General features: G+C 47.3%; 1 protein-coding gene across 11 annotated transcripts in view; it reads right to left on the bottom strand.

Moving 5' to 3' along the window:
• NTRK3 (neurotrophic receptor tyrosine kinase 3) overlaps positions 1–22223 on the bottom strand; it is a 198162-nt gene that overhangs the window by 123944 nt on the left and 51995 nt on the right. For 10 of the 11 annotated variants that reach the window (XM_040569530.1, XM_040569531.1, XM_040569532.1 and 7 more), the window contains 6 exons: positions 20570–20712; positions 19830–19971; positions 17376–17672; positions 13597–13620; positions 12822–12892; positions 10979–11081 (listed from right to left, as the gene is read on the bottom strand). In XM_040569530.1, the coding sequence (XP_040425464.1) occupies positions 10979–11081; positions 12822–12892; positions 13597–13620; positions 17376–17672; positions 19830–19971; positions 20570–20712 (780 nt within the window). The remainder of the gene's footprint in view (positions 1–10978; positions 11082–12821; positions 12893–13596; positions 13621–17375; positions 17673–19829; positions 19972–20569; positions 20713–22223) is intronic. The other variant, XM_040569533.1, reaches the window with a different exon arrangement.

Genomic DNA, 22223 nt, shown 5'->3' with positions numbered 1-22223 from the left:
TTGTCTAGGCAGCATCCTAGAAGCATCCATCAGAAGCAAGCATCCAGACCTGCTACTTGAGGACAAACAAATGAAACTAAAATTCAACTGCCGCCTCTCCATCTCCCACACCACTAACCAAAATGGGAAACCATTGCTACTCCTCTTCTCTCTGATCTTCCCCATCCACACCCCCAAACAGACCCAAACACTGGCCTCGCCCCCTTCTCTACCACCCAGGACACCTCAGCCCACTTAGGGAATCATTAGCGTGAATCCCAGCCAAGATTATTTATCCTTAAAGAACCTTCCCGACAGCAAATCTCACTCCAACCTGGCTCTGCAGCTCAGCGCAGACAAATAGGCACTTAGTGCCAGCTGCTCACAGCCCCATAAACCCTCTCCCTACCTTTATTCCCCTGGGATGCCTGCACAAACTCGCACGTAACACACACGCACTCCCCACGCACAAGGCACTCAGAGCTGGGTTTCTTCTTTCCCTACCTGATTTGTTCAGGGTGACACGAAGCCTCAAAATGCATGCATTAGTCTGACAAGAAAGCGCCTGGGCTGCTGCATCGCCTCTCCCCTTGTTCTTCCACGTCCTCATTTGTTCTCATTTTCGACCATGGGCTTCACAAGGAGATGCCTTTGTGTCTTCGCACACATTATAAGTGTTGTGGTGTCTAAAATGCTCTGTAGATAGTGCTGGTGGTGCAGGGGACCATAAAGTTTTCAGAAGACAGGCGTATTGTGGGAGAGATCTCTAATGGTAAAGCCTGACGCAGTAAAAATACATGGTTTTATGATTGGTTGAAAACCAGGATTTGTCCTCAAAACACAGTGTCAGGCAGCTTGCAACCTCCCTGCCTGCCTCCTGAGCGGGGTCTGAAGTCTGGTATCAAAGAAGGCTGCAGCACCGCTGGTCAGCATAGACAACAGGAGTTTGAACTGAGGAATCCTCTGCAAAAAGAGAGCTTGCACAGCCTTCTGCAGACTGCAGGCTAGCTGCTAAATAAATGCTTGTTCTGGTCTTATCCAAATACTAAAGGAAAAAATAAAAAAAAAAAAAAAAAAGAAACAATGCCTGGCATGCGTTCAAAGGCCCAGTAGCACATCAGTAAAAGACTCAATTGACTAAAATGTAATAGCACCTTTCCTCTTTTAACAAAAGTAAAGCAGAAACTCATTGCTTTTTTGGCAGGCGAACAAAAAGCCTGCCCATACAACCGGTCCCAAAACCGCAGGCTGAAACCCTGACAAAGCTTTGGCAGAAGTGCACCCAAGTGAGACTTCATTTTCTGAAGCGTCCCTCCACCAAACGCAGGCTTCAGCCTCTCTTTTGGGATGCATTGAAGAGGAAAAGACTTTTTTTTGGTGTGACGTTATCACACAGCGACTTCAGCAGAAGTTAAATCGATGCCTTTACCTACACATCTCAAAAGGTAGGAAGGTGCCCTCCTTTGCCCTTCTGACATCAGTTTTAATATGCCAGGGTGGAATACACGTGCTCTGCTGATGAGGGGTTTTGGCACATGCTGACATCCCATTAACTCCAATATCACGCTAATAGACAGTAGCAGCCAAGGAGCGTTACTTGAAATCTTTAAGCAGACAGAATAAGCCCAAATCACTCCTAAATACACCAGCAGCATAATAAACTTGGTTAGGGAAAAAAAAAAAAAAGGCAAGAAACAACCAACACATAGCGAGGACCATACGTTTTCCTCTTTAGAATTAAATGACAATATATAAAAGGGGGGGAAATCTAAAATCCAGCTGTCCTGAAGCAGCAGATTAGAAGGGGAATTCTGCAGACAGCCACATCTAATTTCAATTTCTATCATGACACTTCAGATGAAGAGAGACTGAGAGCAAATAGGAGACAGATGAATTAATACTCTTTAAAAAAAATAGAGAGAAAATGAAATAATGGTCAAAGTAGCCAAGCAAAGTCCTAGTGCAAAAATCAACAGTATTTCCTCTTCTGGTTCCACACCATGGGGACAAACCTGCAGCAGTCTATAGCAGGATACTCAGCAAAAGCACTCAGCAGCCCAAAAGGCATAAAGCGTTATTACCAGATGTTGCTACCAATTTAATTCCGAGCAGAGAAACTCGTTGACAAGGCAGCCGTACGGTAAATCAGTAAAGAAGTTTCCCGTTTTATACGTGTATGTGTGCGCATATGCACACAACTTGCATTTGTTCTCATGGCTGCCGTGCAGAAGAAATTAAGAAGTCTAACTTTGAAATTTATAGTAAAACATCAAAGGAAATATTAAGAAAAAAAATTATTTAAGAGCCTAAATGATAGCAGGATTGAGAGGATGAAGCAGTTGGTCTATAAAAACAAATCACGCTGAACTACCTCCACAGCCTTATTTTCTCCTGATTGAATTACAAAATTAGTCAATGAAGGCTGCAATATATTTGGGCTTAGTAAAATATTTGATAGCATCTCAGGAAAAAAAAAACCTTACTTGAAAAATTAATTTAAATTGGCTTGGATATAAGCTCTGCCATACACCAGTGTTAATATTAACAGTAAATTTTACTCGTGTAGCTTTCCCGGCTCGCGGCAGTCTGGGTGCCCACAAAACCTCCCCAATGCACAGGGTGAAGGGCAGAGGGTGGGGGTGAATACGGAGTGAGGGGCTGCAAAAACGGGGCATGGGTACGGCAAGGGTTCTGCTAGGGAGCCTCGCCACCAGGGTTGGTGGCGCATCTGGTTTTATCCAATATCTTCGGTAATTCTTTGGAAATGAAACATATCCTGCAAACTAGCTAAGCGGTGTATACGTACCATTTGCAGGGTGGGGGTGGGAGCTGTATAATTCCTGAAAGCACCCACTGATGGAGGCAGCAAACTGCAGAGCAAGGAGGATTCCTCCTCACCTGCTCTGCTGCTTGCCCACCAGCCAAGCGGCACTGCAGGTACAGAAGTGACACGGGCAGCACATCCCTGAGCCAGTGCACACAGCCACAAGTAAGAAAACAAAGACCCAAACTTCAAAAAACATTAAAGAAAACCAAATTTTTGTGCTGGAGACCCCAGCCTGAGGGCTCCTGTGTGCATCAGCACCGTACCCACGAGCTTCACCCGCGCAACAAGTGATGCTCACACCGAGCCACCTCTCCTGGGTCCGGCCCCAGAGCATCCTCGGTGACCAGCACAGAGCAGCCCGAGCCCACGCACAGCGGGATGCTGCGTGCCACATGGCTGCCGCACGGCTCCCAGCAGCCAGACAGCCAGACACACAGCAGCACCACCATGCCCAGGCATCCCCAAGCCACTGCAGCCTCCCCACGCAGGGAGAAGCACGAGAATCTACTGAAAATCCAAATGGAAAAAAAAAGCCAGAAAAAAAAAATTGATTAAGGAGACTGAATATTGACCCTAGGCTATTGTTGCCTAAAAATCATGGGGTTTTTCTTTCCTTTTTGCACTATCAGACATTTCTCCTTCATGAAAAAATCATAGCTTCATAGGTCAGACCACGCTGATTATCACACCCCGCATCACTCAGTAAAAGACCGTGTTGTTGTTAGGAGCACTTTGAAGGAAAAAATTCTCTGCTTATTGGCTCAGACCTGGTAATTGTGGGAAATTCCTGCTCTGCTTTCCTTTCCCCAAATCGGGACTGGGGCCCCGTGGGAGCATGGCAGCCCCTGGGCCAGATCAGGAACATCCCCGCTGGCTCCCTCCCTTTAAATAAAAGCCACCGGCAGGTGCAGAGGTGCCAAGGGGCTCCCAAGCAGAAGCACGGTTGCAAGGAGAAGGGGTAGAAATCAGCCCAGAGGGACGGATCTCCGCAGCACATCTCAGCCCAAGGACAGCAGCAGCTTCACCTGCCTCCCAAGCGCTGGCTCCACTTAGCGTAATGATTATTAAGCCCTGTCAGCAGATATGAAACCAATGGATGCCGCTCCACAGGCAGGCGCTTAGAAAGCCGCCGAGACGCCCCTGCTTACAGGTTTTCGTTATCCATCTGGAAAATTGCAGATGTCACAAGAGCTTTTAGAGCATCAAGATGAAATCGTCTTGTCAGCAGCAAAAAGGGGCCGGTTCCCTCACGCCGATCCCAGCAGCTGCCTCGGCGCCGCAGGCTTTCGCTGGTGCTGCAGCAGGACACCGATCCTGCTGGTGCCACCGAGCTGCCACCCCCCAAAATCTCAGATTATGGGAGACCAGGGTGAAGGAAAACAGTATTTTTCCCCTCGTGCTTATTCAAAGCCTCTTTTCTGCTGATTGCATGAGGCTGGGAGAAACTTGCAGCTTGCTGGGGACGAAGCATGCAGAGATGGTGATGCAGGGGCCTGGCACCAGTTCCTGTTGTAGGTGGTTCAGGTCAAACGAGAAGCAAGGCAAAGAGCTTTTAATCCAAAATCCGTGTAGATCCATCCGTTCTCTCTGCCACGACTGTATGGTTTTGTCAACTTCTGTGGGTTTGGAAGCCGCTGCACTGCTTTGGCTCAGGTGGCTTCGAAGGCAGGTGTTGCAAACCCACCTTGCCAAAATCTGCTCCTCTGAACGGGACTCTGGTCAAAAGTGGCTTTTTTCCTTTTCCACAGGAAAACCTCTCTCTGGTCACAAGGTGAGGTCTTTCGGCAGGATCAGGAGGCACCCAGCAAAGCCACAAATCCACCCCAGCGCCAGCACGTGTAGGGTGCTGGGTTGCAGAGTAACAGGCCAGATGAACCAGGGCCTTCAAGCACGGCTGGTGACTCCTGCACGCGCTGGACAAAGCAAATAATATGAAGAAAAACTTTTCTGTAGCTAGTGGGAGCCAACAGATAGGGGCAGCAACGGAGCCATGAGACACAGATGACGACCACGATGAACACCAGATGACCACCACGATGAACACCAGCTCCAGGCTCTTCTCACGCCTCAGGTCTGGGATCAGAGGGGAAATCCTGCAACTGCTGCCCTCCTGAGCACGGAGCAGAGCACTCTGAAGGCTGATGATCCACCACGGGGCTCCAGGGGCAGCAGCATCTGGGCACGGAGCAAGCAAAGGTGCCCACGAAAGGTCAGGGAAAAGAGCTTGTGGGAACTTAAGAAGGAGGCTCAGGGCTTCCTGGGTCACAGAAAACTGCTGAGCTGATTTTTTTTTTTAAACTGCTTTTAGTAGCTGCCTGAAATAGGTATTTTGGTTTTGTAAAAGTAACTCAAATAGATGCTTGCTGATGGCTGGTCAGCACACTTTACAATTCCTTTATAAATAGGCTATTAATGCTTCTGGGAGTGGGAATAAGTCTTACTTCTAGATCTAAATAATTGCTGACCTTCTAATTTCTGCTGCAGGTTTTTTCGTGCACCTCCCCAGCCTCCAACAAGGGTGGTTCCCTGCTCCTGCAGGCAGCACCAGCCCATCTTCCAAAGCCTCCACCAGAATAACAAAACCTGGGAAACGGGCTGTGAGCACTGACTGTGGGCAGGAGAGCCTTGGTAGAGATGAGACGCAGGAGCAGGAGCCTTGCCACAGCCCCCTGGGGAGGTGGCATCTCTCCAAGGTTTGTCGAGGAGCCTGGGGCCACGATGCCACAGCCTCACTGGTTACGGGCAGCAAACTGAGCAGAGACCAAGGCACCCACCGGCTGGGAGAGCTTCATGCTTTATCACCTTGAAGCCACCAAATAAATAAATAAATAGCACGGCTTGCACTTCAGCAGAGAATAAACAGGCATTTATAGAAAGGAGCCCCAGTGAAACCACATGCCCTTTCAATCCACTTCCCAGGCAAATAAAACCAAGCAATATTGAGTGCAAGAAGTACATCAAGGGGCTTTTAAAACAAATAGAGATACCAACAAGGAAAGGCCCCGACCTCAGACAAGACCATGCGGTTGCTCTGCTTGCACACTTCAGGGGGGTGGCGAGGAGCTCTGGTTGCACAACCAGGGTCACAGAAAGCAACAGCAATCGGTTCCAATTTCCAGTTCGTCTGCACGGCTCACCATGGATCCTTGAGCTACCATGGTTAGATGTGACTTTTAATGTATGGCTGCTTCTCTCCCAGTTCTGTGCTGGCACTACTTTGTTCTTCCTTCCTCCTCCTGCTACACGACAGGAGGATGCTCTCCCAAGAGGCTGAAACAAAAGGGCCCCGATCACAGACTTCCAAGCACCTAACCCTTAAAGTTGAGCCTCTTTGAGCTGCACAGCATTTTTTTCATTCCTATACACCTGCAAACCAATAATCAGGGAAAAACAACTAGTGCATGATTATCGCCGGACTCGGCCAAGGCAATGCAGGTCAGCATTAAGCCTCATCTGAAAGGTAGGTCATGTCTCTTGTATATATTTTTTCCTCCCTCTTCAAAGCTGCAGCGATAATTGCATGCCAAAGGAGGAAAGCAAAAAAATAGAAACAAAAAAACAAATCAACAAAAGCAAAAAGCCAAGCATCCGATATATCTTTGCAGGAGCAGGCCCTCTTGAATCAGAACCCTGGAATTGTTCTGCAATCGACTCAGCGGACAGTTACCATCTGTTTATGGAAAAAAATGTTAATAACCCCCAATCATAATCAAATAGGCAACCACTTTACTTTAAGTACCTATTAACTAATGCTAAATTACAATGGAACAGCTCTGCAAGTACTTCTGACATCCACATGCACATCAGCAGTGCCAGCACTTTGATCAGGGCTATTAGAACAGATACCGAGTGAACTGATAGCGATGCGATTCCTGAAACATCACACAAAGTGTGGGCAGTGTTTATTTACTGATCTTTCTTTTCTCCCCCTACCTCCTTGTTTTTTTTAGAAAGAAAATACATATTTGCTTTTGCACAGATGTACACACCGCCAACCACATCAGACCCCACGAAAGCCCCTTCCCATGTGATTTGTTTTTCTGTCCCAGGATATGTATCTATATGGATTCTCTGGTGCCCAGGAAGGCTTGAGGTGTTTCCATCAGTGGGGCATCACCCAAGTGGTCATTCTTTATTCAGCTCCCTATTTCCACGGTGTCTGTAAAAATTAGATCTCTAAGTCCTTCCCCCCTCTTCTCTGGGTGGAAGGGGCCAGCAGATCCAAAAACTGCTGCAGACAGAGAGGAAAAAGCAGAAGAGCTGCACGCACACTTGCACGCGCAGACACAGTGTGAACACACCTTATTTCTTCAGGAAATCAGATTAAAAAGCAACAGGTTCTTTGCTAGCTGTAACAACTCTGAGCCATTAGCTAGCACCGCCTCCACCAAGGAGGAAACCTCATTTAGGAAATATAAGTAGTTTTTAATCACAGAGCCTGGAAAACAGTTCGTCTCAGCAAAACAAGTACTCTTGTCTCTGGATTTTTTTCTAGCTTCTCTCTCTCCATCTCTCTGCAAACACTTTTTTATTTAAAAAAAAAAAAAAAAAAAAAACGTTTTGCAGCACCAGGAATACATCACACAAATATGCATGAGCACTCTCTCTTTATCCCTAGATACTTGCAAATGTAACAGGAAATAGGCAAAAGCAGCGTATATTTTAGTCCATCAACCTAAGCATTTATATGGCCTCCATCACTGTGCCATCCGAACATTTTGTTAGTCCCAGGACTTCTCTGTGCTGTTGTTATTGTTTTATGAAATTTCATTTTTGTTAGTCCCAGGACTTGTGTGTGGCTTTTTTTATTGTATTATGAAATTTCATTTCCTGTCATCTGCTGGGATTCTATTTCAATGGGAAGACTTGGGTTTATGAGGCTCCTGCTTACAAGGCTGACCCCAAAAGGTGAGGCGTAAAACCTTCCAGTGGGAGCTCCGGACACGGAGATGGAGAAACAATGAGCGAGTGCAGGATGCTGCTGGGCTCCTTCCTCCCAACTCTTTCACAAGAGGAGCTCTGTGTGCCCCTCTCCTGCCACCTCCACCACCCCACCTCCGGTGGTCCCACAGCCCCCTTGCCTACAGGAGCCGCTTCACCCATCCCTACCCCTGGGATGTAGGTAGGGGGCTCCAAGGATGTGCTACCCACCAGAAGGGGATGAGCGTGGGCACACCATCCTCTCCCTGTCCTCCTCCAGCACACGTGCCCTGGAACGGTGATCTCCTTTTTCCACCTAGCAGACCAGCCCAGGGATGCTCACCAACCTAATGGGGTCTCCAGCCCCATCAGCCCAAGCACACCTCTCTCACCAGGCAATAAACCATCTGCTGAACATTCGGCGATGCAGAAGGAAAAAGATGTGCTCAGAGATGCTCATGAGGTACTTTGGGTAACGTGTCCAACACGAGCACACGATGTTCTGCGTCCCTGACAAAAACAACAGGGAAAAACCTGCTCCTGCAGGCCTGCCAAGCTGGGATTTCAACAAGTGGCAACGTATCAGCTGGCTGGGAACAGCTCCTGATTCAGGGAGTGATGCACTTTCCCACAGAGACTCGGGGTTTGGTGTTTTCTGTTTTTTTTTCTCTTAATCAACGATAGCATGTTGGATGCCACACATGATGGCTCCTGCCCAGAAATTAATGGGTAACGAGTGGCCCAGAGGAAAATGCCAACTAAGAGAGATTTAGAGGCGTTTGCTGACTGCAATGTGTCCAGTATGAGGTGTCACAATAAGGTAGAACCTGTACACATGACCACGGGACGAGAGCTCAGGATCACTCGGTAAAGTCATCTGATGGTTTGATAGGATCGCAGAAAGATCTGGGCGGGAAGGGACCTTAAAGACCATCCGGTTCCAAACCCCTGCCATGGAAAGGAAAAATCAAGGTTCTGGGCTCATGGACCGGTTGATCAGCGAGGAAAGAAAGTTTAAAAATTACATTTTTTAGAAATTACATTTAGGAAAAAGCAGAGGTGACCGTGACATTTGTTGAGGGGGCGAGAACTCAATCAGCTGCCAGGGCAGGCCACAGCCAGGGTACTGCCAAGCATCTCAGCCACCACAAGGCAATGGAAGAGTGGCATACATGTTGCGGATGAAATGCTGAGGTTTACTAGCAAGTTTGTTGCAAGGGAGGTAGATGCAGGCTAGAGATGTAAAGCCTTGTTGCATAGCAGTTGACACTAGCCCCACAGCAAAAGAAAAAGGCAGAAACGACACTAGAAAAAAAGCAGGAGGATCAGAGGAGGTAAAGCCATCTCTGAGGAAGACTGCTCACAGGCCAGGAGGATCTGCAGCCTCCAACAGGGAGCAGAGCTTAGGTGGTATGATTAGGCTGCCTTTGCTTAGAGAGACAGAGATAACAAATTAATCTTATCTTTAAAACCACAGAGATATCTCTGTAATGAGTCGCAGGTGCCATAGGCACTGGCAACGTCATCAACAAAACTTTTAGGAACTCTGCAGAGCTGTGGTTTCATATCAGAGATGAGGAAATGCAGCATAATGAAAAGAGGCTTTTCTGGTTACACGTGGGTTTTTTTCCTCACAAGGACTGCAACACATGGGTCCATCACAGCACACCTCTGGTTTCTGGGAATGCAGAATACCCACTAACACGCATAGCCAAGCGCCTCTGAACAAGTACCACATCTGTTCACCGAGACCGGTTATTCGCATCGTGTTCACTCCTCTCTGATTCTTCCATTCGGGTCAGAAGTTACTTTTCCTTTTTATATTTGTATATCTAAGCCCCATCAGTGGCAAATGCCCAAACGCTTTAGAAGCGTTCTGACGAATCCCACCAGAAGGCACATAACATCATCTCAGTTCTACAGATGGGGAATTAGAGCAGAGGCAGAGGTTAAGACAGCTAATTGACTACGGACACTGAGTCAGTCAGCAGAAGAGCTGGGAATTGATCCCAGGAACCATGTCTTCCATTCCTTTACTCCACCCACCAGTCAGTACACCCTACCAGATGGTTCCTATCATTGGACATATGGACTAAATATTGCTAAGTTGGTGTAGAAGATTTGCTATTTAATTAAAGTCCTGTCTTCCATCTCCATAGGATGCATAGGGGAAACTCCAGCCAGAATCCCATCTGGACCCACTCAGGATACGTCTCCTTAAAGCAAACAAAGCTCTAGGCAGGCACAAGAAACATTTCCAAACCTGTCAACCTGCCCTACAACGCAAACACCAGCAAGGCCAGGCAGCAGGCTGTGACTCGGGAGCCTTGGCAGCAGCTCGTGTTTGCCAGAGCCTGGCTTCAAAACAGCCCCTGCGTGAGCCACCGGCTGGGCTGGGAGGGCTCTGTCATGTGAAGGCTCGTCCTCCTGCCTCCAGCGGGCACCACCAACGCTCCCACCTGGAGCGGGACAGTCACAGAAATCAGATGGTAGCCAGTCATCGGCTTCCTTCTGCCACTAGCTCCAGCACAGCACAGCAAAACGACGTGGATGCTGGAGGAGCGAGAGGCCAGCTCTGCACAGCAAGCAGTAGAGGCCAAAGTCACTTGAAAAAACTCCTAAGTGGTTATTTTTAAGCAGAGAAGGAAAGTTTCCAACAGAGAGACAACAGAAAGACCTTCTACATCACTGAAAGGCAGGCCAGCGTTTGCTTCCCTGACACGGACCTTACAAATTTATAGCAGCACCTTGGTCCCCACTCACAATCAGGCAGAGAATCGATGCACCTGTTTTTTCCAGAAGAAACAGGAATAATTTCACATCCTTCTGTTCCCCCTCCACACCCTGCCCTCTGCGCCCAGTGCAACCGGAGGGAAAACCCTTACATCAGGGCCACAGAAAGAGATTTCACCCAAGCACATCCTCCTGTGAGAGCAACTCCATTAGCAAGTGGCTGCAGGGAGCAGCCAACGTTCTTCTGGACAGCCCATGGGTTCTTTTACAAAGAAAACATGCTGCCCAACATTAATACACGTGCATACAGATGAGAACCACCAGCCCACACATCTCCACCGCTCTCTTCACAACAGAAGAAGAGGGCTGGACAACATCCTCTGGGCAATATCCTCTTCAGAAGGCTTTGCACCAATATCGACAACATAGGAATAAAGCCACAACACCTTTCCATGGGCGCTATAAGGACCTGGCAATCCTGGAAGGTGCCTCCTGCTAGAGGAAAGAGACTGCACGTACCTTTCATCCCGAACTTGGACCGCCGGCCATACTTGTTGATCATAATAAAGAGGACCACCAAGAGGACACAAGCAAAAGCTGCCAGCCCAACCGCTATGGAAACCTGGAAGGAAAAACTTGGAGTCAAGGCAGTGGAACTGGGGAGAGTAGACTGGAAATAGAGGCACCTCCCTGCCTTTCTGTAGGCTCATACCACCTGCTGCAGCCCCATGGGCATCAGCTGTGGAGGAAAATACAGCAAAAACAGAGCCCTGATACAGACTGGAAGCGTCAAGGGCTGCTTGGGATCCCTTTGTCAGCAGTGCTGGTCTGGCACCAGTTCTCCCAAGCCTCTCACCCCGTGTACCTGCAGGAAGGAGGACCTCTGCTCAAATGCCTGGCCTCTCCCCTCACCACACATCATGAGCTGTCATTTGCAGTGTCACTATTGTGCCCTGATGTCACAGGGCTAAAGCTATACTAACCTCAGCTTGGAATATGCAGGAGCAGAATATGCTTTAGAAAGGGCAATTCTCCCCATCCAACCATCCATCAGGTCAAAAAACGGGGCGGGGGTGGGGGGGGGAACATAACCACAAAACAGAAGTAAACAAGTAGAACCTTTTCCCCACCCCCAAAAAAAACACATTTTTTTTCCCTGAAGTCTCCAATGGTTCCCTATTTATTCTAATTTTTAGCGGTAAATATTTATGCTATAGCAGTGTCCAAAGTCCTTCACTGGAACTGTGGTTCCAGTGTGTCAGTGAACAAGCAGAGAAAAGAAAACCTCCCTGCCCTACAGGGTTTACCAACTCAGGCTTATTTTTAATATTTATGAATATTTATTGCTTCAAGTCTTTGCTCAAGATGCTTTCATTACATTGATGTAAACAACAATTTCTTTGGCATTTGTCCAATTGTTCTCCTGTACTGCGTCTTGTGTTGCATTTAAACTTCACTTCATTTTACAAAACTGTCTACTCTAATAGAAAAGATATCATTTAACCAAAAAAGTTATTTTATTGTGCAACATTCTTCCCTGCCCTTGATACATCAGCTATGATATTTTTAAATTTTTCATTTTACCACACATTATTTTCATCCCCCAGATTGTTTTCTCTGCTTTATATTTAATAATCAGCGCACATTATTACCCTGATCCCACTGTTCAAAGCTTCCACTTTCAGCTATAGGAGAGTTTCAGTTGGATGAGGACTGAAACCAAGGGGAATTTTGTTTTGCTCATTCTGTTAACACTTGGTGGATTTCAATATCTTAAAACTTTCATATAGCTAGAGCAATTATATAATGTGTTATTTTTTTTTCCAAAACTTGTGCACTTCTTTTTTCTCTACCTGGATTCTGTAAAAGAAAGACAATGGTGAGATCTGATAAGCCAAGGGTTTTCTTTCCTTTTTATTTTTGGCATGCCCTACAGAGCAGGAGAGAGGGCAAACTGGCATTGACAAATTTAAACCCAGCTAAATCTGAGTCCCTCACAGGGCTAGACTTAACTGTTTGATAATAGTATGAAACACACGGCCGGCTGTTTGTTTGTTCTCTGGGTGCTACTTTCCCAGAGCAAGAATTTCTGACCTGCCAGCTGCAGCTTCACAGGATGCCTGATTTTCAAAGAGCTGCCTGGTTCCATACTGCAGACCCAAGAGGCTCACATGGTTCACATCAGAACTTTGCTTGCCCGACACAAGCCATAAAATCCTTCTGATTGTTGGCTGTCTTGAATCACAAAGGAAGAGATTTTGCCTTGCAAACATCTCAGAACAGCAGAGGTCTGTAAATACTGAGCCGTCATTAACGAGAAATACATGCAGAACAGTTCTGGTGAGAAGAGAACAGGACTCACCCCAAAAGTGTCCTCCTCTGGTTTGTGGGTCACAGTGATGGGTGGGGTGGGACTCACTTCGTAATCACCAACTGAAACCAAAACACCAAAGAGAGGATTCAGTGCGACTCCCACAGACCTCCCAAGGCACCTGCACGCCCCCAAAGGTGGTGCCTGACCTACAGAGGGCCAGTTCGCTCCAACTGAGGCTGTGACATTTTATTTTACCAAGATCTACCATCAGAGTGACCTCCCTGTGCAATTTGGTAGAGAAAACCAAGACAATGCTGATGACACTCCAACCTTACAACCTACAACCAAGAAACATTTGGGTTCCTGGTCTGCTAAGGTGGGTGGCCTCCCACTGAGCTATCTCCTAGAAATGTACTGGGTTAAGTAGGGCTAAAATATATCAACTCCAGCAGAATTTGGTCCAAAGAAACAGTTACTTGGATGGGTTTGGGAGGGGGAGAAAAAAAGGAAAAAATCTGTAGAGAAAACACTATGAAAATTCAGTCCCCCTTCTCATCTCTCTCCATATTACAGAGCATGCTGTACATGGGCTATGGTACACAAGGTCCTTCTACAGGACCTCACTCGAGGGATTTGAGCATCTCCAGGGCTTTAGAGACACCCCAAATGATCAAAACCTACCCAGTAATCTTGCTCACGTGTGGGGAAGCCAGGGCTTTGTGACCTCAGCCTCAGCTTGCTTTTGACTCACTGATTTTTCACAGAACAAGGGGAAAGAAAATTAAAAACCCCCACAATATTCAAAGTGCAGGGAGACACTTACTTGAGACAAAGTTGTCCGTGCTCTCTGTGGAAAGGACAAAGAGAGAAGCAACACAATTAGCAGCACAGCAAAGGGAGAGCAGCCTCATTCCCAGCCCCCTCAGACACACTCTACCCCCAAGAGCCCAGGGGGTACATTTCATTTTTTGTCCTCTTGGGCAACTGTAACTGGAAATCGCAGCAGACATGTCAGCAGGACATGCCAGGGGTCAGGACTGAGTACACAGGGGCCTTGGTCTGAGATGGGAGCAGAAGGATGCTACAGCAATGCCAAAACAGAGAACGATCAGCAGCACATTGCATGGGACTTCTGCTAAATGGCTCAGCTTCCAGCAAGCGATCAAAGCTCAGCAGACAGCCGTGCTCAGCTGGATGGAGGTGAGGTAGAGGCAGATTTTGTCAGTCTTCACCCAGGGACGAAGTCCTACAGGGACAAGGACCAGCTCCCCGGGAGAACAGCCCAGCTCAGGAGACCTTTTCTGGGCTCCCTCAAAAGCCTACTGAATCACTGGTGGAAGCTAATAATGCCTGTACTGGATATGTATGGAGGCAGTGTCTGTACTAGAGCTGCCTATTCCCCAAGACAGACACGCCAGCCCCTTGTGTCAGCCACTTGACTGCTCCAGACTGTTCAGTAAAGCCCCTTCAGCTCCGAAGACGGCCAAGGGCTCTGACGATGAGGTCTAAAGCTCTCAGTGACACTCAGTTTACATAGCATGAGAAAACGTCAGCTCTCAATTCACTTGCCCATGTAAGAAATTGAGCCTGATATTAACTGGAGTTTACACAGCTTTGCTGGCAGAGGGCTCCTGGAAGGATGAGAAAATGCTCAGGCTGAAATACGGGTGAGGTTTGGAAGGGAAGCAGAAAGCAATCCCTAGGTGACAGACACGGCTTTCCAAAATAGGGGGAAAAGAACTGAAAAAAAAAATATTTTTGCGTCAAGTCAAGCAGAAACAACTTGTCTTGGCTTTTCCTAGCAAGAGAAATAATTAATTAGGAAGAAATACTTTATTTGGAGAATTTTTATTTTTTTTAATCTAACACAGACAGTCTAATCATAAAACATTCGCTGACTCTACATTTTCTTCTTTCCATTTTTCTTTGCTGGACTAAAACTCAGCAGAAACCCACAATAATTTTTTTCCCACTCAAACCTCCCTATTTTTTGAAGCATAAAACATAACCAAGAAATTTCAGTCAACTTGACTTCTGTGAAAAGTTCCCAAAGAACTGAACAGTCATCAAGGGGGAGGTAGGCAGACCAACCTCTGTGGATTAAATAGGGAGATGGCAGCCTGTGGTAGAGATGCCAGTGACAACATGCAATGAGATTTTTACTGGAAATGGCACCAGTTTGCCCTGGGAGCTACTGTCCTTGCTCCAAGAGCCACAACATGGCAGAGAGACAGGTTATGGAATAACAGACATCTCCAATCCAGCTTGTAATAGCACATTTCTCTCCCAGCCCAGGCAGCACAATCTGGCTTTGTACCAACTAGAGGTCGCACACCAGGGGGTTCTAAAAAACACTGTCACGGGTTCTTTCTCCATGCTGATAAGCCTTCCAGATTCCGCTTTCATTAAGACTAATAATCCCATCCTGGATAGTTTTGGCAAAACTTTTGCATGTGTGAATAGCTATAGGCAATAAGCTTCCCGAATGAATCACAATAGGGAACCTTCAATTTGAGGCATTTTCTGGAGGAATCTACCTTCAAACGGGGAAATAAGCGTCAGCTGCATTGAGTGTTAATGTCAGCTTTGGCAGTGGATGGAGCAACGAACTTCAAGCAAAGTAAATTACAGCCTGGATTGTGCTGACAGGGTCTACCAGGGCGAGGAACAGCCTGGGACTTTGGATCAAAAGAGATAAGAGAAATGGGTCATTTCTTGCTGGAAGATGGTTCAGAGTCTGAAAGCACTCCACACCAACAACACATACAAGGTGTGGGTGAAGATGCACCAAGGGCAATGTTTTGCTTATATTTCACAAAAAACAGATTCTCCCAGAGCCTCTGACACAAGAGGTGCTTCAAACATTAGTATGCCCTCCACATCACAGCACGGCTCAGATCCGTTTCCAAAATCAGCTCTCCAGAACAGCAGATCTGTACCCTTTTCCGGAGGTCCAGCACTTACTTAGAGCTGTCCCCATTTCACAGATGGGGAAATGGAGTCACAAAGGTGGGACCTGGCAGAGCTGACACTGCAAACCTGTGCCTCACCTCACCCACCTACAGTTCATAAGCTGCTCTTCCTTCCCGACAGCAGGAAACATAAATAGGTTGGATAGCCATACAGGGCATCATCCTTGAGGCCTGAATATAAATTTTCCACTCCCATTCATATCAGCTCATTTGTTCAATTGTCAGATCTTCAAGGCAGAGATTTGGGTTTGCATTTATGATATTTGACCTGCGGGAAAATTCTGTGTACATATATGGTGTGATATAAATAATAAATGAGACTACCATTGGTATTTTTCTATATTTAGCAAACGTCCTATTTTGTTGGATTTTCTTGGGCTGCAGGGGCCAATTTAGAGCTGCCACTTTCTCATGGCATCATTCCTGAAGGCAGCAGCACGCAGCGATCTTAACCCCATGATGGCCAGCGTGATGCTGCAAAGCCAGAGAGCAGACAAAAACCTTCCACGTTCCTACAGAGCAGACAAGTCACCACAAGGTCTCTGCTGCACCCCCAGAGCTGGATCTTCATGTCCTCATATGCTTTTTTGCCGTTAAACTGTAAGTCACTCGGGAGCGCGCTGGGGCATTCCAAACAACTGGTTGAGAAATCCTAGCAAACTGATGCAAAGCAACTAATTGAGCTGTCGCCTTTTTTGTAGGCCTGTCAGCCTAGAATTGCTCATGTCACATTTAGAAAGAAAACAATCCCGACACTGCTGCATCGAGCTACAATCATTTCTCAAATGCAAGCTAGAAGAAAAAAAAAAAGATCTGCATCACTTTAGAGGGGTTTCCTTTCTTTAGCTTATAACGACAACCACATAGAAGAATACTCTCTCTCCAAACATTATCTTCTTAGGGGTCCCCAGAGCTGATCCAAAATCCAAAATAATTAACCAATCCTACACCCTTCTCCCACTGAAATCCCTAAAGATCTTAAATATATATATTGCAGAATATATTACAAAACACAAGCATCTAAACAAGTTAATCTCTCCCCTCTCAGTGCAATTTGGACTGACTTCCACCAAAGCTCCAGATCAAATTCTTCTTCTTGATACAAGAAAAAAAAAAAAAAAGTGGGATTTCCTGCTATTAAACTGCATTGCGAACTCAATTCCTACACTGATCCACATCAGGCCTCACTGACATGTGGCTGATGAGAACCAGGACTCCCAACATAACACCAGCTGGCAGGTTTCAGGTGAACCACATACTCAGGGTCAAAATCTTGCAGAGCTGCTGAAAACTTGACAAAGGTAAATTTACCCGGTGCTTCTCCTGTTATACATGTCAGTTCTCATACTCCCAGCCATATACCAGATTAGATACCTGCACCTCTGAGGTTTCAATGGAGCCTGATTCTTCGTCAACTTTCTTAATTTTTGTATTGATCGCTACATTAAAAAGAGTCACGACACCAAAGCACACTTGAGTAAGAAAACAGTACTGGTCAGAAGAGCTCTCCACAGGTGACCTCTTCCAGAGAAAGGCCACCTTGGGTTGGGTTGCCTAGGCCTTCTCTAGGTGCCAGGATTACTATTCAGATTGAAAAAAAAAATGTAAAGAGAAAAACTGAATATCCTACCTGGAAAAGGCTTTTCAAGGAAATGTCCCTTGATGGTTTGGTTGGCTGAACCCAGCTGGTTGGTGGCCACTATGGTGTAGTTGCCATTGTTGTAGTGAGTGGGCTTGTTGAAGAGCAGGCAACCCTCAGAGACTTCCCCTTGCTGGTAGAACTCCATGTGGATGATCTCCGTCTCCCGGAGGACCTGGCCGTTGTGCAGCCAGTGGAGGGTGGGAGCTGGATTCCCATGCACTGCGAACGCAATGCAGTGCTCCAGGTGCAGCACCGGCTCCTCCAGGGTTAGGATGCGAGGGGGATCTAGCAGAGAGAAACATGGCAGGCTCACAGCAACCCAATACCCACGTCAAGCCTCGTGCACTGGGGAACTTAAGATTATTGAATGTGAAGCCTCCAAAATCCCTTGTTCCTTTTATTGCTCCCATGGATGTCTGCAAAGAAGGAAGACTAAGTCATGAGAACCACTCAACGCTCCCCAGCAGGAGGATCTGAACCATAACCTTGGGCTTGCAAACGGGGTTACAAATTAAACACAGGGCTTGTCCCTTCACCAGCCAAGAAATAATGAAGCTTGGAGCTGCCTGGTCCACACGCTTATGGCTGCACTCCTTCCCCCTAGGGATCACAGGGAGGCAGCCTGTTCCCGTGGAGGACACCACCACATAGTGCCATCATGGTACATGTGTGTGAGGTGCCAATGGGGGATCTTCAGTCGCAATGAGCACTTTTGGATTTCATAAGCTGTAGAAGCAAGTATCCCCCAGCGGCTGCCGGTCCTTGAGGGTTTCAACTGCCTGAATATCCCAAAGGAGTTCCTACCCATCGAGCACCCTCCAGGGGTGTTTTAATTAAAGCGAGGAGAGTAGGAGAGAGAGAGAAAAGCAGAGACACCACTTGCAATTTATTGCATATGCATCATCTCCCCCCACCCCGGGCACCCCAACAGTTCAACTGCTGCTCTGCCACCGCTTCTGAAACCCCAATTATGACATCTAAAAACTAGGTCCCAAACCCCAAGACCAGCAAGGTATGGACCAGAAGAACAGAGTTTAGTGCAAAGACAAAGGACACAGAGATGTAGGTCTTCCCTAAAACTCTCATTTTCCTGAGAGCATCCAGCTGCAAAGACAACTCATAAGGAAAAGCAGAAATCCACCAACTTTGACCCCATTTTTTGGAAAAAGGCCATGCATTTTTCAAACACTGAAGGTGGTAGAAGAGAACAAGGTGCAGACCTGGTGGGAGCACAGCAAAATTCTGCCCCCAGCCACCCTGAACCACATAGCCATGTCCCAGCCACCTCATTCCATTTGCAAGCCTAGATCTGCATGTGGCTTATTCACATCTTCCTGGCAAGGATGATTCAAAACAGGCATCCACCTACACACAGAAACCCAGATCTTTTTTGGCGTGAAATTGCAGCCTGAGTGATGGGTCTGGGCAACGAGAGCAGGGGTAGCAGAAACTGTCAGCAGCTTAGAGGATTACACGGGTGAAAATAGGCGCTGGCATCGTGCTGTTTAAGATGGGGAGGAAAAGCAGCTAAAATGCACTGCAAAAAACACCCGCCTGCTGACCTCTGAGCTGATGTCAACTTTAAATACCTCCATTCTTCAGTCCATCAATACTTACTGGGAGGAAGATGAAAGAAGAAAAGCATCTGCTCTCCTCTTTCCAATCCCCTCTGACTGCCCTGTCTTTCCAGGACCCCGTGGCTGCTGCACTGAACATGGACCACATGGGTTCACCGAGACCCGCCAGAAGCACACATGGTCTCCGCTGCCTAGCAGGGTTGGGGGATTGGGGGGGCAGATTTCCAAACTACAGATTAAGGGCAAATGTTACAGACACAGCAACGTATAGTAAATCTCAGCTGCTCGAGAGCGCAAAGCTGTGTAAACTTCCTCTTAAGGTCAGGTTTGTGTTAAGTTATATTAGAAAGCACACAGAAGTTTCGCTACTTGCAGCTGAGAGTGAACGGTGGAAATCTGACACGTGTGTGTTTACACGGCGCGTGCTGTTTAACTTTGTAGGAGCAGATCTAGAAAGAAGCAATAGCATCCCTGAAATTAGAGGCAAAATTTACACTGGCTCTAGCAAGGGTGACATTTAACCTCTCACATAGCATCAGGGTGAGCAACCCCGTGTTTGTAAAGAGAGTTTTAGCCCCTCTATATCTTTTCCTCAATCTGCTAGATCTGCCAAGAGACGAATGGTGAGACAACCACCACCAGCATGGCCCTGTGGATCCTGCCTGCATAGTGCCCATTTCTGCAAGAAATTTTGCAGAGTACTGACCTTAAAAGAAATGTACAAGGACCCATCTCTGTGCTCTGCTCCTAGTTCCCATCCAAAAAAAGTGTATCACAAGTAAAAATTGGCCATGCATTCACATAGTTCCCCGGGCAGCCCTCACTCTGGCCTCTGTGTCATCAAAGCCTCGCCACAGCTACTTACAGTAGACGGTGAGTAGCACGCTGGCATTGCTCATCCCCACCACATTCTCAGCAATGCAGGTAAGCAGGAACCCGTTGTCCTCACTGGTGACATTCACCAAGGTCAGATTGATGGCGTGAACGTTGGTCCAGTTGAGGTTGGTCTATGCATCACAGAGAATCATAGGCAGAAATCAGCATCTGGTGGCTTCCCTCCTCCCTGCTCCTGCTCCCAGGAGGTGAGGGTTCCAGTCTCCACATAAAATGCAAGAAGGGCTTGAAAATTCAAGGACAAGTAGGACCTGGGGGAGGTGAGGCATTTCCTCACCCGATTAAGTTCACCGTTACGTATGAGAAGAACTACTGGGAGGTGGAGAGCCACAGTGCTGTAGCATTGATAAACACAGCTTGTCTCTAGAACAGCTTGCTTAGCTGCCTGCTTCAGCTACAGCTATTGCAGACACCTCTGTAAACAGGTAGTTTCATTAGAGGAGACATGAGTAAAGATTCAATTAGGGAGCACTGAGATATGAAGCTATCTCATCTTCACTATCCTGTCACATGGAGGGAAGGTTTTGCAATGCCCTTCAGACGCTTCCTAGGTTCTCATCTGGATAAGGTACAGCCCCATTTTCCTTTGGATGGGGCCATTCCACATTTCCCATTGCACTCTCCGACATCTACCTGAGCCCTGCCCTGCACGCATGGACGTGGGGATCCCACACCTGCAGCCGTGCCTCTGCCCAGCAGCAGGGCCCCTACCTGGTGCGTGTTTATGGAGTGCAGATCCGCCACCGTCCAGTCGACGTCGGGCAGCGGCGAGCCCGAGCCGTTGCAGGTGATGACAGCGTTCTCCCCTTCCCGCACCGTCAGGTTCACGTGGCTCACGCTGATCTCCGGGAGGTCTAGGAGGGCAGACACCGAGGTGCTTAGATGCAGAGCAGCATTTGCTGCAGCCAGCCGCAGGATGTGTACACATGGACCCAAATCCTGCCAGGCTGTTTGCCAAATCAGCCCCATCACCTTGCAGTAAGCAGCAGGAGGCAATAGCACAGCATTCTCCTACCAAGGGAAGGAGGGAGCATGGAGACAGGAAATAGTGGGGACTCTGGAGAAATGCCAGCTGAGCAGACCCTCCCATCAGACACTAATCCAAATGTTGTGCCCAGTTCTCATTGCCCTTCCCCTCACACAACCACGCTCCCTACCTCTTTTAGCTCCACCAAAGCTGATTTCAAGGGCAACCACTTGTGATGGCAAAGCTGCACGCACTGGGAGAGGATCCAAAGTGTCCCCACCTCTAGGGACATAGCACAGAGCACCCAACACTTCAGGCAAGGACAGCGTTCCTCTGATTTGTAATAATCAAGAGATGACGACCAAGGATGCATCTTCATAAAAACCACAGCTCTCCTAATAAAAGGTGCCCTTGTTCTTCCTTGGTGGTGTCAGAGAGATTCACTGATCTATGGGGGTTCTGATTTACACACTTTCTTTACTTGCTGCCCCAACAACCAAATATCCCTGCAACATGAAATAAGACAGAGCTGGCTGCAAGAAGGGCAAACAGCCTTCTTGCGGGGATCAGTCTTTCTGGCTTCACTGAAAAGCCAAGCAAGTCAGAGAGTGTGGGAGAACAGTGGTCCCCTTCCATTGTAGGACGGCAACATCCATCATGCTGACACAAAGACAGGACCCTCTGTGTTCCTCTGTGTCCCCTCAAGTCTAATACCACCACTGCTGGAATCACCTCTCCTCCCATCCCTGATCCCTACGTTGTTTTTTCCCCTCCTCTCTAATCCTTACAGATTATTCTTCCCATTTGTGGAGGAAATTACAGTGCTTTCTCAAATCTTTTTAGTTCATCCCCATGCAGGCACACTTTGGCCAGTTTCCAGAGCTTAGTAAAGGGACATCGTGAACTTGGGGAAAAAATCAAAAATAAAGTCACGCAAATCCAAACGCATGCTGTTTGCCTACTACTGCTGCAAGAAACCAACCCAAATTCCTAGAACAGAGATCGATAATCGAAGAAAGAAAACCTCTGGTTGTCCTCCTTTTCTTAATCCTCTGAGTTTGACAGCTGCTAGTGTATAGACAGTTTAATTGTTCTGTTGAAGGTACGCATCCTTCCCCTTACACTACAAGGAATGCTTTCCAGTAATAGCAACAGCAGAGCAAAAACTGATACCAGACAGGCAGCTGACGCGTGAACAAGGTGAGGGATAACTATCGAACACGCCTCATGTTGCTCCTGGGGCCACTGGACTCTGTTACTCAGCAAGAAGCAGAAAGAGACACATGGTCACTCCTGCCTCATCCCTACAGACACAGGCTTGCAATTGAAAAAGCAAGGAAAATGGATAAAGACATGTATTTCCTAGGAGAATTTTCACTTATCAATATGCCATTTCTA

Source organism: Cygnus olor, chromosome 11 (genome assembly GCF_009769625.2).
Source record: "Cygnus olor isolate bCygOlo1 chromosome 11, bCygOlo1.pri.v2, whole genome shotgun sequence".
NCBI classification, from domain to species: Eukaryota; Metazoa; Chordata; class Aves; order Anseriformes; family Anatidae; genus Cygnus; species Cygnus olor.
This window is presented reverse-complemented; position numbering and strand designations above follow the sequence as displayed.